The sequence below is a fragment of the Rhodnius prolixus genome, unplaced genomic scaffold (genome assembly GCF_049639745.1).
Source record: "Rhodnius prolixus isolate KJV_2025 unplaced genomic scaffold, Rpr scaffold_9, whole genome shotgun sequence".
Taxonomy (NCBI): Eukaryota; Metazoa; Arthropoda; class Insecta; order Hemiptera; family Reduviidae; genus Rhodnius; species Rhodnius prolixus.
The window spans coordinates 7,729,257-7,745,426 of NW_027411604.1; the positions used below are offsets into that span (position 1 = coordinate 7,729,257).

Here is a 16,170-nt window from a genome sequence, read left to right on the forward strand (position 1 = left end):
GGCAGTTAAGCTAAAATAAATAGTGTTTTTGTTGTTTCGTGTTTTTTAGATTTTTTTAAGAGAATGATTTTATAAAATCTGATGTGAACAATCACCCTTTCTCCCATACCAGTAATAAATAGTGATAAATTTACTTAAACCGTTTAGTTTTACTCAAATAAATATACAGTATTGAGGGATATTTTTATTTACCTACTATTTAAAGAGGATTAGAATGTTTTTGTTTTCAACATGCAGCAAAGCTCTCGAATGTAATCAAATTCATAGGTTCTCCAGGATCCAAATGAATGAAACATTTCTTTTTCTCCGCAACATTTTAATTAATATCACATTTTATTTTTTTACGAGCCTTGGATAAATAAAAACTAAATTTACATTCAAATAAACTGTAAGAGTATCAATAAAATGAATTATTATACCTGACTAAAATAAGAGTAAATATATGTGCAGTAATAGTAAACATATTGATCAAATAGATATTTAAAAATAATGTATCAGTTAAATAGTTTAAGTGGATAAAACTGTCTAGATATTCAATATAATGTGTTGTTCTGTCTAGACATGGCTAAGTGTTGTTATCAATAAAAAAGGCACGAACGGACGATACTAATTTCTTTTGATTTATTTAATATCTATTACACTACAATGCAGTATGCATGCAAACTATACTATGACAACGGCTTATCTATATAAGCGCATCTGTCAGTCACTTTGGCCTAGTCTACCTTCGATTTATATTTTTGTTCCTATTTATGTTTATATGTCTAGTACATTTTAGGGTTTAAGTATAATAATTTATTATTTATTAATATGTAGAAATGGGAACAAGCCTCACTACAACATCTTAGACTGTCGAGCTCCTCCATAAGAATGGATGTTGCGTGGTTATAAACGTCTGAAAACTACATATGTGGGTCTCGGTACCAATGAAAGTGAAAAAGACGCCTGATTTGGGGAACCCCTTTTCATTACTTGAATTTACCCCTTAACCTTGCCACCCAGACAAGAAGAATAACTCTTCCTAATGAAAGCATCTTTTTCAGAAACGTGGAATATTCCAATTCCGATCGAGAGCAGAAGACAGGAGAGATCAGTGCTTTTAAATCAGCCTTGCTACCCAGAGGCAAACTCCGTTTGAAGGTAAATCATTTTAACTTACAATTTAGATTAAATTCAAGACGTTGATATTAGAAACAATCTTAGTATTTCTCGAACGGGTTCATAATGCCAGTCTGTAATCTGAAGAACGACATAAGCTACAAGTGGAAGACAATATACTGTTTACTAAATTGTAATTATATTCTGAGTCACTTTTGACTATAGAGTGAATGTTTGTATGATGTAGTTGCAACTTAGTAGGGGACGATCGCGTGAATAGAAGTTACACTTTTCTTAAAATCCGGATGTTTTAAGGAAGGTCTTGTATAGAAAAATAAAGTAATCGCCTATTTTTTCTGGCCGGGCCTTATCGTCCAAGTACCAAATAAGACATACTTTACTAAGAACATTTTTTTTAACACACTCAGGATTCGAACTGAGAGTGTCCCACATTCAAATGTACGCAAGTCTAGATAGTCCCTACACTAAAACCCGCTCTAAGAGAAGGAAGGCGTAGGACTTACAGCTGGACGGCGACGGTATTAGGATAGGATTAAGGTGGAAAATGACAAATTAGGGCTGTGTTATTCATTGCATAATAATTGTTTAAATCGGCCAATTAATTATTTTAGTGTCAATATAGAACAAATTATGGTTCAAGTTTATTTAGGCTAAGCCTTTTATGATAGTTCAGTTTTCTGTTAATATAAGTGATATCGCGCTGAGCATCACGATAAAGCATATTATTATTTTTGAAGATCAATCCTTATACAACTGTTCTACGGGACAGTTTTAATATAGTCGGAAAGTTAGTAATATACAAAAAGCCTTTTTCTAAAAGAATATTTTTCTTTAAAATGCGCTACGTGAGAAATAAAAATAAAAGTGAATAAAAAAACGAAATTAACTTTGTTCTTTTTGATAAAGAAACTGTTGAACAAAAAATAATAGTATTAATAAAACCTGTTTCAAGAATATTATATTTATTATGTAAATTTAAATATTACATTAAAGTGAATAAATTTTACCCTTTTTTTCTTAGGAAGAATTCATTTTAACATTTACTTATATAACTGAAAAAAAAGTTAATTATAGAGAAATAAATGATTACATTAGGGAAAAATCTCTAATGATATAATGTTTGCTTTATTTTTGACTTTACACATAGAAGTAGGATGATGTTGAATGATCCAAAGTTTGTTATCATCTGGTGAAACATTATTGAAAAATAATTTAATAATATAGAGTAATGGAGAGAAAAATTTATTTATTCAAAATTACAATGTTAGTAAAGTGGCACTTTCGCCCAACAGTTTTACTTCAAATTTGGAAGTTTACTTAAATATTTCATTCTTCAAAAAAATGTGGCCGCAGATTACACTGTCACTGAAGTTGCAAATTTGCACTGAAGTAAAGAAAAACCATTGCTAGATCTAATATTGATATAGTATCCCCAGGAAAATTCATTTAGGTTAGATCAGGGCGATGAGGATGATTTACGCTTTCCTTTTCTTAAGGATAGAGTATGGATTAGCAAAAATTCTAAAACAGATCCTCTGGATCGAGTTTACGAAAGCTTACTGGTCAACCCCACGGAATCAAATCTAATCTAAGTTTAAACCCAATTTGTAGATTAGAGAATAAGGTTTAAAAATAATATTTTTAAATTCGAATAATGATTAATTTATAATTAATCAAAACAGGTGGGTTCACGCTATAAGAGAATTATACCATTTAATTTTGTCTTAGATCTAGAATTTCCTAAATAATGAAATTGGCTAAATAGCTATTAAATTTTTTTTGTAGCGTATTATTGAAAAAGTTCCATTTTTTCATGTATTATTGGACACCAAACCAGTTTATTTATTTATACGGTTTATTTTATTTTACAGTTCAAATTTTATTTATTGTGTTAGATGCGTTTGTTTTTAGTACACTTCTTTGAAGATTGTAAGAAACTTTGGTATCTCACAGTAGATGATCTTTGTTACATTAAAAAGCTGTTTAAAAATCACATTTTAATAATTTTTAAATTTCATGAACTTAAAATAAAACTTCCAACTCTAAAAATGAATGAATAGTGAAAAGGAAAGGAATTCCAGTTCACTTTTTTTCCCCCGTTTAACTTAAGAGATGATGACAAAACAAATATAAAACTGTGAAAAGTACGATGTACGGTGAGAGGGAAAGATATTAAAAGAAGAGAAATGAAAATAGAAGGAGAAATGATGGGAATTAATAAAGGAGAAGAGGCAACTAGATAAAAGTGGTGGTAGAATAAATCATAAGCTATCTTGATAGTGAACCAACCAACGATACGCTTATCGTTTCTGTTAAAAAAATATATTTGTTGTACATGTACCTAGTAAACAGTAAAGATGTGATCTTTAATACATATGCTATGATATTAGATTATATAAAACTCTCTTGTTTTCAATTTTGAGTTATTTTGGTAATTATTATTTTCAATAATCAGACGTTTTATTTTTTGGAAAAATTAAATAATTGGAATTTTCAATTTTTCATATGTAAGAGGATGTCTTGCAGTCGTGATAAATTTTGGATATAATTATATATTTACGAAAATGCACGTTTTTTTTTTTGGTCCCTTAGTCCCGAAAAATTGGGTTTTAGAAAATATAATTACTTAATTTTCGTTACAGGCCAGATTCCAGTGGAGGATCAAGAGGGCAATTTTTTTAATATGTGAAAATAAGGAGGAAAATACCTGTTTGCTTCCTAGATTTTTTTTTGGTTAGTACAATTTTTTTTAAAAAATTCATATGTAATTTCAGTCGCCAAATGGTTTCATTTGAAATTGGTCTTAGCTCCTATCATTTTGATTTGTAACTTTCAGGGAATGAGTTCTGTTTTTAGAGGGATGTGATATTGCACTTCCTTCAAATAAGTAATTTATTATAGCGGACAATGATTATCATGAAAAATTCCCTATGATAACATTTAAACTTTTACCATCTGGTGTTGGCGGAATAGAAATAGGAAACAAAATACTTTTATAAGTAGTTCTGCTAACATGTAATGCTGGTAAACAGCAATAAAATTTAGAATTACTACCCTCCAAAATGCCCTAGGTTGGCTCATACCATTTTTTTGTATTCTTAATCGTAAGAAAATGGAGTAATTTTTGGTTAAAATCTTGCCCCTCTCCCCAAAAGGAGAAAAGTCGCATCACTAAATTCACACTTATGGTTGTTCTTGGATTTCGGCCTTAGATGTTCTGTCAGAAGTGTTAAAGTATCGCAAAAGAGCTTTCTATGATTTGTAGTTTCTGAGGTACTCTCTTTTCACAAGCAGTAGTTGCGCGACCTGAAAAGTAGTAGATCCAAAGTTTGAATCCCATGTATAACCAAGTATTTATTTGCAAAAGATTTTCTATTGTCTAACTTATTGTACACAACTGTGGAATTTTATTTAACTTCTTGTCAACTCTTGCTATCCTAATTTATATATATTTCTTAAGGGCGCTAATTTACCTTAGGGCCTCACGTGAAATCAATCTGGCTGTACTCAACATAAGTGCTATCGGTGAACACTCAATGAAGATTTGATCTGATTGTAATACTCCCATTGTCTAACTAGGAATGAGACCAAGAGCCTGTACAGAGTGTAGACGAAATCTTCCTTCAAAGTTTACCTTCTACTAGATTATTTAAACAAACATATATCTTGTTATGATTGTATTCGGCGGAAAAGATTGAAGAAAACAAAGAGATAAAGAAACGTACATTCATATAAACAACTTTAATATAAGTAGTATCACGAACTTTCTGCACGATTCATCATGGCTCGCCCCACCAAACCATTCAATGCCTTTCTGTCTGTTTGCTCCTAGTTTTTTTAAAAACTAAATTACAATTTTTGTTGTCTTTAAAAATCAGTTATAAAAATTCTTATTTATTTATAACAATTACGAGAAATTCAATTTAGATTTTGCTTTTATGAGTAAACGAATTTAATTTGCTAATATTATAAGAAGTTTTGATGCAGCAATAGTTTTATATTTCGAGAAATAATGTGGCAGCCGTGACAGTAGATCCCACTGTTCGATTTGAGTGGAACAAAGACATAGATAAAGTAAAGAAAGGAATCTACGAGAAGTGCATTCTTTACAACTAACTAAAGAGTGCAGTTAGTTGAGAGAGCGATTTTTACCGTGAAATGGTTTTAGATAAAAGCTTGCAATACAATTCCCCGATTTATCAGCAAGTTTTTCGGAGAATATAACCAAGAACTCATTGGCAATTGTTCAGAGCCTCATATGCGGAACTTAGAGGTTATGGTTCATTTTGGCAATTTGTGATTATATTGTGCAAAATGCGCGATCCCTGTATGGGTTTGAATTTGAGTTCTGTTGGAACATTTTTATTACATTGCTTGTGCCTGAATAATTGTGAAGAAAATTTTTGAAGCCTACAGAACGGTAGGCAAAATGATTGCGACCTACTTCGTTATTCGGGACAGAAAGTACAAGGTTTGATTGACTGTTATGATCGAATAAAAATCAGTTTTTAGCTGATGAAACAACTAATTTTGATTAACGCTAAGTATTTTGTCTATCGTACTTTATAATCAACTAAATTGTTATGAACGTTCATAATTTTGAAATTTATTGTTGCCAAAATATTTATTAACTTTTTAAAAATTTTCTACTTACTTGTTACGTTTATTATTTTATGGTTTTATAGTAATATCAGAAAAATGAGAGTTAACGCAAAGTTTGATACAATCTTGTACATTTCTCGTAAGTGCTTTACTCGAAGAACATTCGCCATTTTCTAGAAAATAGCTTCATTGATTTTTTTTCTTTTCTTTTTAAACTTAACACTTTTTTTTTGTTTTTGTTTCTTATTATTCTCCCTAGAAAGTAGGTGGTAGGGTTCTCATGAGACTCCACGATAAACATTATGTACTTTATTTACCCTTCAGGACAATTTACTGCTTGTGTTATTGTATTTTAAGTTTCAGAGAACTTTTAAAAGCAATTTTACAGAATAAAGATTCAGATTTTTTATTTTATTTTTCAGATATTAAGAAAAAAAGATTCTTAACTTTAGACCTTGTAATAAAATAAAATAACTATCTAGACATTCTACAATATAAAATTTTCTCTACGACGGTAGAGAAAGATGCAAGTATGAAGCTGTATCAGTGAAAATGCGCGAGATGAGAAACTTATCAGTAGATGAGATCTTTCCCTGTGGTCATTTCGACGAACAATGTCGTCGCATTCACGGTGTGCGTAGATATAGACAAAAGGAAGATTACACCTATGCGGTGGGTGGCGCTGTTGGGCTCGGCGTACATCAAGAAAGGTCCGCTGTTAATTAAGAGGCCGACAATTTTTTTCCCCCGCAAAGCCAAGATGTATTGTGTGGTGCTTGGGTTCGATTCCCCGGTCTGGGCCTTAGATTTCATTCAATGGTTAATGTGAGAAATTGATAGTAAAACACGTTTGCTAGTCGCCTTCGCCCACGACACCTAATTTGGTAATTTGAACGCAAAGTCCGCCTGAAAAAATAGGTATTACTCTTTTCTTTGGCAATAGACAAATTTCTCAAACGTTTACGATTACGTTGTTTTATTTTTAAACTATTTAAAAAATATATCTTAAACAGAGATCACACTTTTCTGTAATAATTATTATTTATTTTCCAATCTCAGTTATCTTGGAATGTAAATAATGTACGGGTTACCAGCCAAGCACATTATTGCTAGAAATTTGTGGATAATACGGCAAGTTTTCAGGATAACCGTTTTTTCCAAATGGATGTAATTACTTCAGTCTAATCTCAGGACTGCTGTATTGGTGAGTAGTTCCAATAGAACTCCGACAGTCTCTATTTTCCGCAGCCAATTTATTTCCCTAATTCCGCATACTTTTGTTTATCTCCCCTGAAACTTGTTCAATTTCCACAATTATTACTGCCTAAGGTCCTGATCATGCCACAGAACATCAGGTCTATTGTATTGAACTGTTCTGTCAGTGAGCGCCGACTGGTCGTAGTACAATCTGCATCTATGACACTCATGCACACATTGGGGATAATATTGGAGTAAGGCATACTTCCAACCAACCCGATTTTTGTTGCTGACTTCAATTTTGGCCACGTGGTTGTGTCAATGAAGGTAACAGAAAAAACAACTGCTATTTCCTTTGAAGAAAATATTGAGGACAATATGGACAATCTTAGAACATTTCTAAAACAAATGAACAGATCTTCCTCTCTTTCGAAAGTAATTTTATGGAAAATATGTGGTTCAGAAGTCAAAAATTTAGATGCGAATGACTAATTTAGAATTGTGTCGCTTTTACCAAGAAACTAACGAAATAGAGATTTCCAAAATTGGTCAACTTGATCACCATGAAACTGCTTAACGGTTTTTCAGAGCCAGACAGTTCGATTATGATATTCGCGTCTTAGATCGATGGGCGAAGTAAGAGAAGTTGTAGGAGAGCTTTATCGAATTCGTAACTGAATAGTACCCGCATTAAGACAGAGCGGAGACTATGCAGAAGGCCATGTCCCCCAATTAATTGGCCTGTTGCGCTGATATAGTGTATAATTTAAAAAAACATATCAGTAATTTTAAAATTGGTATAATCATAGGATGTTCAAAAATGGTCTCAAGCCCTAAAATCCATTAAGCATAAACTAATTAATTTATTTCTTAAAAAATCATTGATCCATTAGTTTGTACCAGCCCAGGGCGAAATTTGTTTAATGGGATTTCGCTGAATAGGTGAATTAATGCTCTCCTGTCAGGTGCCATTCCCGTTTATCATGGAGTTGAAAAAGTGTTATTTTATAAAACTATAGTAAAATGTGCAAATTAAAAAAAAAAATTGTATGACAGAATCGATTTGTCAACATAAAAGAAAAACAAAATGCAATAGACGTAAATTTCTGAGTTCCATTACATGTATACAAATAATATATAATTATGTAAGTATATAATATTGGTAATAAGCTTTTTTAATGGAATTCTAGCGTAAATGGAACATAGTGCACAGTATTGAAAAATAATGACAACATTTCAGTTTAATAAGTATGATTTCAAAAATATTGTTGGTTAGATCTGCAGCGCTAGAAGTTAAAGATCATCTCTGATTGGCTACTTTATTTTTTATTTTGTATTCGAGTGGTATCGAACGTTCGGTCATATTGCTAACGTTGTGGTTGTGTAGTTAGTATATTGCACTGTGCAAGTGCCCTGACGTTAGTAATTTAAAATTTTAGAACTGATTCTTAGATGTTGGTAAAGATGGTACATTTAATCATTGCTTCTCTCTTGGTCTTATCCGTGGGTTCTACGTGAGTCGTTAGCATCTGAAGAACCTAGGCTAGCGCGCAAGTTATGTGAATGATTGTTGTTATCAAGAATTAAGAGGACAGGAGCCTCACTGTATGGTAAATTTGTGTCTGTTCATTTTAAATCGCAACTTTTTTTTTTTTTTGCAGAATTATATTAAATGTAATTGTATTTGTATATATGTGTTAAGGTGACTTGTCGTTAGTATGTTGGTGCCACCTGCATATGTAAAGAGTAGAGTGGATATGAAAGAGTATAGGAATTTTGGATTGTTTAAATTGTACAATACGGGGCCAAGTATACTTCCCTGTGGCATGTTTGCCTCCACTGAAGAGGAAGTAGAGCCACTGCTCAGCAGGGTAATGTAAGATCGGATATGTCAAACTTCAATTGCATTCTTTGAAATTCTCTCAGCCCCTCTTTGCAATTTGAACCAAATAAGAGAGAATCTCCATTAATTTTTTACTGATCTGGTTTTTGCCAGAAAACTATAACTGGTAAAGCCATATATATTGATTAGCAACTGTTAAATGTATAAATTTTGATGCAGTTAGAGACTCCCTTCCTTGATGATACAAGAATCTGTGGAAATTTTTCTCTCAAATAGTTAATTGTATTGAATTAAAAAAAAAGAAAAAGAAATAAATAAATGATATAGTAATAATCTCGATGTGGTGCTCACCATTACCGGTGGGACATGTCCTTGTAAAACTACATTGTATTATTCATTCTATAACTCCCAGTAAAAGATGTTATGATTCTGAGCTTTTGTCTGAAATTGAAATTTCTGAAGTTTAGAGGTTACCTGATTACGATAAAGAAGTTTTGTCTAAATAATCCCTGAGCGTGAGTTTGCTCCACAAAAACAGAAAATGCGGTAAGTTCTAGTTGGATTTTGCGACTTGGTGCTATCATGTGACGTGACATGTCTATTTTTGTTTAACTATGTTTTTTTCATAGCGCTAATAACTTATAACATTTTCCAGAAAAATCCATTTTTAAGACAGTTCTAAGGGAGAGGTGGATTTTGACTTCCTTTCGCAAAGAACTATTTCAATTTAATGTACAGCCTCTTACCTCTGAAGTTCAATATAACAGTAAATTTAGAAATTTGAATAAAAAATTATTATTAGACTAGCTTCTTTTCAGAATTGATTTTCATTATTATTATTTTGTTCGCATACATTTTTGTTTCGGGGAAATTTTAATTGCTAAATTGTGGCAAGAATAAGTGTGTGTTCGCACTATATTAATAAAATTGATATGGAATAAATCAATTTTAAAATTAAACACAAGTGAAAATAGTTTTTCAGAGTTCTGAGCATGGCCGAGCCTTAATACCAAATATTGACGCAAAGTAAACAAAAAATTGGGCACTACAGCTAGCTTTGTTTTTTAAGAACTATTCAATCAAAGACAAAAAAAAAAAAGAAGCTTTATGTAATTCTTAAATACATAGTCGACCCTTAAAATTATGATTGTTAAAAACCTTGAATTTTCTCATCATTACAATTTTATAGTTCATTATAGTTTCATACTAAAGAGATGCTATAATGATATGTAATAAATTAATAAATGAAAAAGTCGTACCATAGAGGGCGGCGACGTGTGACAGTAGAGTGATACTAAAGAGCGCACAGAACATGTTGTAAGGTCCAGTGTAGGACTGAATTGATACTCGGAGATGTAGTCATCACAACACACTAGTCTCCCCGCCAAAACTACCCCCTCCATAGACATCAACAGCAACAAAACTACAACACAAATTTTAATGCTCTTCTGATTTCTCTTCTACGCCATACACATCTACTTTTTTCTAGTCTCAGTTCTCTTCTCTTCCTTTCCATCTATCTTTATTTCTTCTTCTTCTTTCTAGCAACTTTACAAACTTCTTTTATGTCCAGACTCACTCTATCTTCTACTTATCCATTGTGTGTTATCCCATCTCTTTCTTAGTTCAATACTTACCCTATCTTTCTCTCTTTTTTTTTTTATTTTGGTTCCATCATCTAGTTACTCTCTTTTTTTCCCTGTTACTTAAGCTTGATTAGTGATTCTTAATTTTATTCACTTGGATTTCTAGTCTTTGTCTGTTGTCGGCGTTTCTTTCTTATTTGCTTTGCTTTGACATCTTATAGTATTAAATTTTGAAGCATACACACACCATTTCGTTTGATCAGACTACTTCTAATATTCGAATGAACACTACAGCAGCAACAGTTTGGAGATCATCAAAGCATTGCTACATACACACGTTAGGGGAAAGAACGTAGAGCTAATAAAAAATTAGGTTCACTAAATAAAGCTGAATTCTCCGAAATCCTTCTAAAGTTGTTTAGAATTCGTTCGTTACTTACAATCTAAACATATTAATATGCGCACTCAAACTTTGGTTAAAAATTTGTGCGCTATAACACCCATTCATAATAGAAATATCCTTTTTAACATAACTCTGAGTGGCCTTCTTTATTCTCTGGTAAGCAAGACATTAGGACTGAATGTTAAGAATCTAAAGACAGGTTTTTGTCATATCTGCTAAACTGAACCACTGATTGAACTGTTATAAATTCCAGATTTAATCAATTTTTAGGTACATCAGCTCAACTGGGCCAGAGGAATTTAATCTAAATTTTAAAATTAATGTACAATGCCAACAGGGTTGGCTTCCTCGTGACATTCATTGTTTAGAGAAGCAACCCCCATTTATTTAAGCGAGGCCTACTCCTTATTTAGGTTACAAAAGTTATAGTAATAAGAATGTAACTTCTTGTTGCTGGTAGTTTGTTTTGACTACCTAAGAGGTCAATGTATAAGTTTGACCTGGACCCAAGTTTCCTATTCTGTGAAAAGGGAAAGGACGATTTTGTACATTTATTAGAAACCCTTCATTCTAACCTTCCTTCAGAGAAAAATGTAGAGAAATATGTGGGCAGAAAGTGGAAAAACTAGACCTGTTTATTAAATGCTTAGTTTCTTAAGAACAAAAGTTGAACAGTATAGTGTGTGTTGATATGCTCTAACATTGAGTGGGTGAAAACCAACATTTCTGGGTTAATGAAGGTTTTTCACTAGTTTTTTTGGAGTGGAAATAAATATTTCGCTAAACGTAAATTCTAGATGACGAAGTGACATAATTATGAGCTATAGCTTTTGCTAAAAATTAGAAATTAGACGATTAGTGAAAGGGATGTCAAAATTTGCTTGTTTAGAGTGCCATGACCACCCCACACTTCGAAAATGTTTAGAAGCATATCTACAATTCTTTTTGACATTCTGAGGGAACTTACTATCTTAAATACAAATTTACATTATTAGCATTCTAGTGCAAAATTTCTGTTCTAGTAATAAACGTTGTTTTTTTCAATCTATGTTGATATAAAATTCTCGATGTAATTTGCTTGTTTTCAGGGAGCAGATTAATGCGGTTTGTCAAGAAAGAAAGAGCATTAATTACTTTTGCAAGAAAGTTTTCATCAGAATTTACTGCGTAAAACCACTGAGGGAATCTATGTTGTAACGTACAAATTCTAAAAAAAAAGTCTGATTGAGCACTGTCACAAAAGGTTAGGAGAGGAACATATTTCTATATTTTAGTAGTTTAATCATAGTCATTTAGTTTTGGGGGAAAATCATTCTCAGGTCACCGATTTGATGATCAAATGAAATTAAATATAAAGAAGAAAATTAATTGCCTTTTTTTTTTACGCAGCGCTTAAAAACCGACTAATAAATTAGGTTTCTCAAACGGGCGCGGAACCATATAATGTACTATTACAGCAATTAAGAGGTACATGCGAAATTAGGAATTTATCCACTTACTAGTCCGCCATCGTAATTACTACACCAAGCTCATCCCATAATACAAATATAATACAATTTTATCCATTCTCTCGGTTTTATTAATCTTACTTAATTGTAACTTTAAAAAAACTATTCCTTTAGGAGGTGAAAAATAGCGATCGTTCCCTCTGATCCAGAGGCAGTACAGATACTCGCTAAAAATACTTCGGAAGCTTCGAAAACTGGGGTCCTCAGAAGTTGATGCGCACGCAAAAAAAAAATCCTCTAACCAACCTTCTTTAAGCCATGAAGGTTGAGAGGCATTTAGAAAGTAACCTCTACCAAAAAGGTCCCTTAAATAAATAGAATACAATAGTGCAGGTAGTAACTGCTTCAGTCTAAAAGGAAGAGGTTTTAAAAGCATTACTGTTCTGAGTATGCAGGAAAGCTGGTGTTGCACAAATAAATGGTTATCTCTAAAAACTAGATAACTGAAATTGACTGTGAAGGTTGCTTTTACTTTTCTTTTTTTGAATAAAGTTTTCATTTTTCAAAGTTGTTTTCCGTAGATTAGTATGAACTATTGTTTTTTTTATAGCCAAAGTGAGCTATTACAACATTTTTTTTGTGTGAAATAATTTTCCTTAGAATAAGTAATAGGTTCTAAGAGGAAATATTGCAATCGTGGCAAATTTTTGAAATAATTCTGTTTTCTCTAAAGGTTGAATAGTTGTGAAGTTTATCAAGGTCAGTGTGGAAAAATGTTTATGGCTAGAGGACTCTCTCTTAAATCATTTTCAAAAAGGGACAAAAATCCATATTGTGATGAGAGATCGGTACCCTTGTATTGATCACGCTTCTGTAAGTGCAGTTAGTAAAAGCGAACTATTCGAACAATTATAGACTTTTCTTAGCGATTATATCAATGACAATTATTTTTGTTAGCCTCTTACCTGAATCTCAGAGGGTTTCCAAATTTAATGTTCTGTAGCCTTAAGAGTATAAGTGAACAACCCTGTCTTAGACTTAGTATTAGATCGCAACTGGAATAATTTTTTTTTTAAATGAGGGGAAGTAAATAACCCCTCTTATTCAGGGAATTTACCCTGTTGTAAAGAAATTACGTTCAGTCTACAACTGAAAACTTAGGGAATAAAGATTTCCAAGTCTCAACAATTTAAAACAGCTGTAGAATATTAAACTAGAATAATTTTAAATTTCGTCAAAAGAAAAATAAAAACAGTAGAAACCAGCCTACATTGGAAACATAAATCTATATTTCTTTACTGAGAAGTAATTGAGTACTCCTGCTTTCCATTCCAGGGTTAATGTTGGTACACCTACACTGAAGTAAAGCAGCATCTCGCTCTTTGCAATAACATTGAACAGTCCTATTTAAAACAATACGATTGATATTTTTTTTTTCTTCTTAAAATCCCTTGATTTATATAAACTCAAACTGTGAATACAATGGAGTGCCTACTTTATTAATGTGCCTCTTTTTCACTAACAATGGAGCTAACAAATGTGGAGTTTCAAAAGCAAGGTGTGAGGTACAGTTTTAGAAAGAAACTTCACTGAGTGCACTTATGAACAGTGACACTTTTCGAACTGAAGCTATTTCATTGCTCTGCCGTTTTCTGTACATTATTCTCTTTTTACAAACAACTCTATCATGTACTAAACTGTTTAATGTTTAAGGCTCCAAGGAAAAAAAAAATTTGTTGATTGTTGGACGATTTCTAATAGAAAATATTATGTCTTTACGCTTTCGTTTCATTCAATTTTATTTTACAGATTACTACTAAATATTCTAATGGATCGCTGTATAGATAATGATTGGTTAGAAGTGTTGACAAGTCTGTTCAATAAGTGACCTACAAACGGGTATAGGATTGTCTAAGAAAATATCTGAGGTATAGTAACCATTATTTATTTTATTAATTATTGTTCAGTATATCAGTATAGCAAAACACAATAAATTTACATTCTTATTCATTACTTCAGGCGGCCAGACCTCGTGGCGAGGTTGGCGAACGTCTTCTTGTCATGAAGGTTAGCAGCAGTAATGATATTTAATGAAATAGTCAGTCCAAGGTGTTACTTTAGCAGGAATTGCTTTGATAAACGACACAGATGCCCAAGAAAGTTAGAAGTAGTATAGAGGAATCGATTGCCATTAAGGGCAACCCAAAGGAATGCTGAAGAAACTATCCTTCGAGGTACAGATTATTTGTTGATCTTTTTTCTCAAGATATTTAAAAAAATAAAAATGCAAAAAGCAAGTCAAGAAAAATTGGAAATTGAATATCGCTCTTGACTGAAAAATATTTTTAAACTGTGAAACCCACGGAGTCATTTTAATGCCTTTAGATTGGAGTAATAGCGATTTCTATTAACAGTTACGATTTTGTCGAAGAATATACAATTGATTTTGTTTAACATTGAAATGTTTGAGTTTTGTATTGGGCTTCGAGTTTGTCTTTAGAAATAACTTGAGATTTTTTCGTTGAAAGCTAAGCCATATAACGTCGTAGGTACACTTGGACATATCGGACCCTTAAATATAAAGATTAAGCTTGGTGTTTGGTATATTTTTACATTTCTTAACGTAAGATTTTTTTTTTTATTTTGCCTTCTCTGCCCAAGGATATTATATTGTTCGTGTAAATAGAAGGTGAGTGTCTTTATTAAACATTAATTGGTATTTAAGAATTGATTTGCAGTAGTGGTGACTTATTTGCGCTTAAAATTTTAAAATATGCAAGTTCATTTATTTACTTTTCTTTGTCTTAAGAAAGTAATTTTGTAAATCATAATTATAAACATGCAAATATACAAAAATTATTGCCAAGCTTAGTGTAACTTATACTGCAAATAATAATTTTGAGTTGAAATGCTTTGCCCTAGTTATTCAAATTTCCTTTCTTTCTTCATAATTTAAAATAAAAATTGCATTATTTTCTTGAATACAATTTTCTTTTTTACATTTAGAAAGAATAAATATTGAAGAATGGATGGTTTTCAATTAAGGTGAGATCATGATCGCTATTACTCCGGGCTAGATCAGCGTTTTTATGGCCAGACAATCATTAATATAAAAATATATTACTCAATTCATAATATATAAATAGATAATAGTCACTGGCACCTTATAGAAAAGTGAAAAATAAAACTCGCTCATAGATAGAGGAGAGGAATAGATTGGCGATTATAATAACTGTTTTCCTAACTCTGAATCTTCTATATTGATTGCATTTTCCGAATTAATATCTTCTTTTTTTTTAAGCTTCTATGTTATATTGTGTCCATTATGAAAATACATGTTTGAAGTGAAGGTGTTGATGTTGTAGTGAGGGAGTGGCAGATTCAAATCTTCTTCTTCCCTTAATGTAACCCACTGAGCTAGACGCAGAACAATCTGATACAATTTCGGCTAAAATTAAGTTAACTCCATTCTTTTTTAAGCTGTTCGTTCTTTCTTTTGTTGTTGGAAAAATCAATTTGAATAAAATTACGGAAATCCCATGAACAACTTTAAAGTAAAATAAAGTGCTTTATTTTATATTCATTATCTACTAATGCTGTTAATTCGTATTGAAGATTCTTTTATTACCTTATATGTAGAAGTGCACATTTGGAATTTATCTTAATTACGTTTTAGATGATATACAATTTTTTTGTTGTAGGATGAAATAAAAAATCTAATTCTCATGTAAACAATGCAAGGATATTAATATTACGTTACCTTCATTGTGTAGATCACAGTGACGCTATGTAATATTGATTACTATGCAATAGCGTTATTATGTAATTGCAATTTCAAATGCTCAGTTACTGAAGCTTTCCGTGATTATTTCTTCCAGAATGTGTCCTGAGTTCCTTTTAAACAAGTTATCAAAAACGTTGAAGATCAGTTTGTTGGCTTATATTTAAAACAAAATTCGATTAATGGCCATT

The 16,170-nt window shown here is 31.7% G+C and overlaps 2 protein-coding genes and 1 long non-coding RNA gene across 13 annotated transcripts in view; 1 reads left to right on the forward strand and 2 right to left on the reverse strand.

Annotated features, from left to right (window-relative positions):
* LOC141454209 (uncharacterized) overlaps positions 1 to 10,165 on the reverse strand; it is a 37,178-nt gene extending 27,013 nt beyond the window's left edge. The window contains exon 1 of the mRNA XM_074128207.1: positions 10,021 to 10,165. Coding sequence (XP_073984308.1) covers positions 10,021 to 10,075 — 55 coding nt within the window. The 5' untranslated portion in view covers positions 10,076 to 10,165. The remainder of the gene's footprint in view (positions 1 to 10,020) is intronic.
* Positions 1 to 16,170, forward strand: part of LOC141454206 (cilia- and flagella-associated protein 65-like) — a 112,230-nt gene that overhangs the window by 870 nt on the left and 95,190 nt on the right. For 10 of the 11 annotated variants that reach the window (XM_074128191.1, XM_074128194.1, XM_074128190.1 and 7 more), the window contains exons 2-7: positions 1,044 to 1,140; positions 3,762 to 3,852; positions 11,839 to 11,993; positions 12,932 to 13,071; positions 14,008 to 14,126; positions 14,218 to 14,432. The gene's annotated coding sequence lies outside the window, so the exon portion shown is untranslated. The remainder of the gene's footprint in view (positions 1 to 1,043; positions 1,141 to 3,761; positions 3,853 to 11,838; positions 11,994 to 12,931; positions 13,072 to 14,007; positions 14,127 to 14,217; positions 14,433 to 16,170) is intronic. The other variant, XM_074128182.1, reaches the window with a different exon arrangement.
* On the reverse strand, positions 3,652 to 9,890 carry LOC141454219 (uncharacterized). Its single transcript, XR_012458583.1, has 2 exons — positions 4,593 to 9,890; positions 3,652 to 4,425 (listed from the first exon to the last, which is right to left on the reverse strand). It is a non-coding gene; the product is annotated as an uncharacterized lncRNA (long non-coding RNA).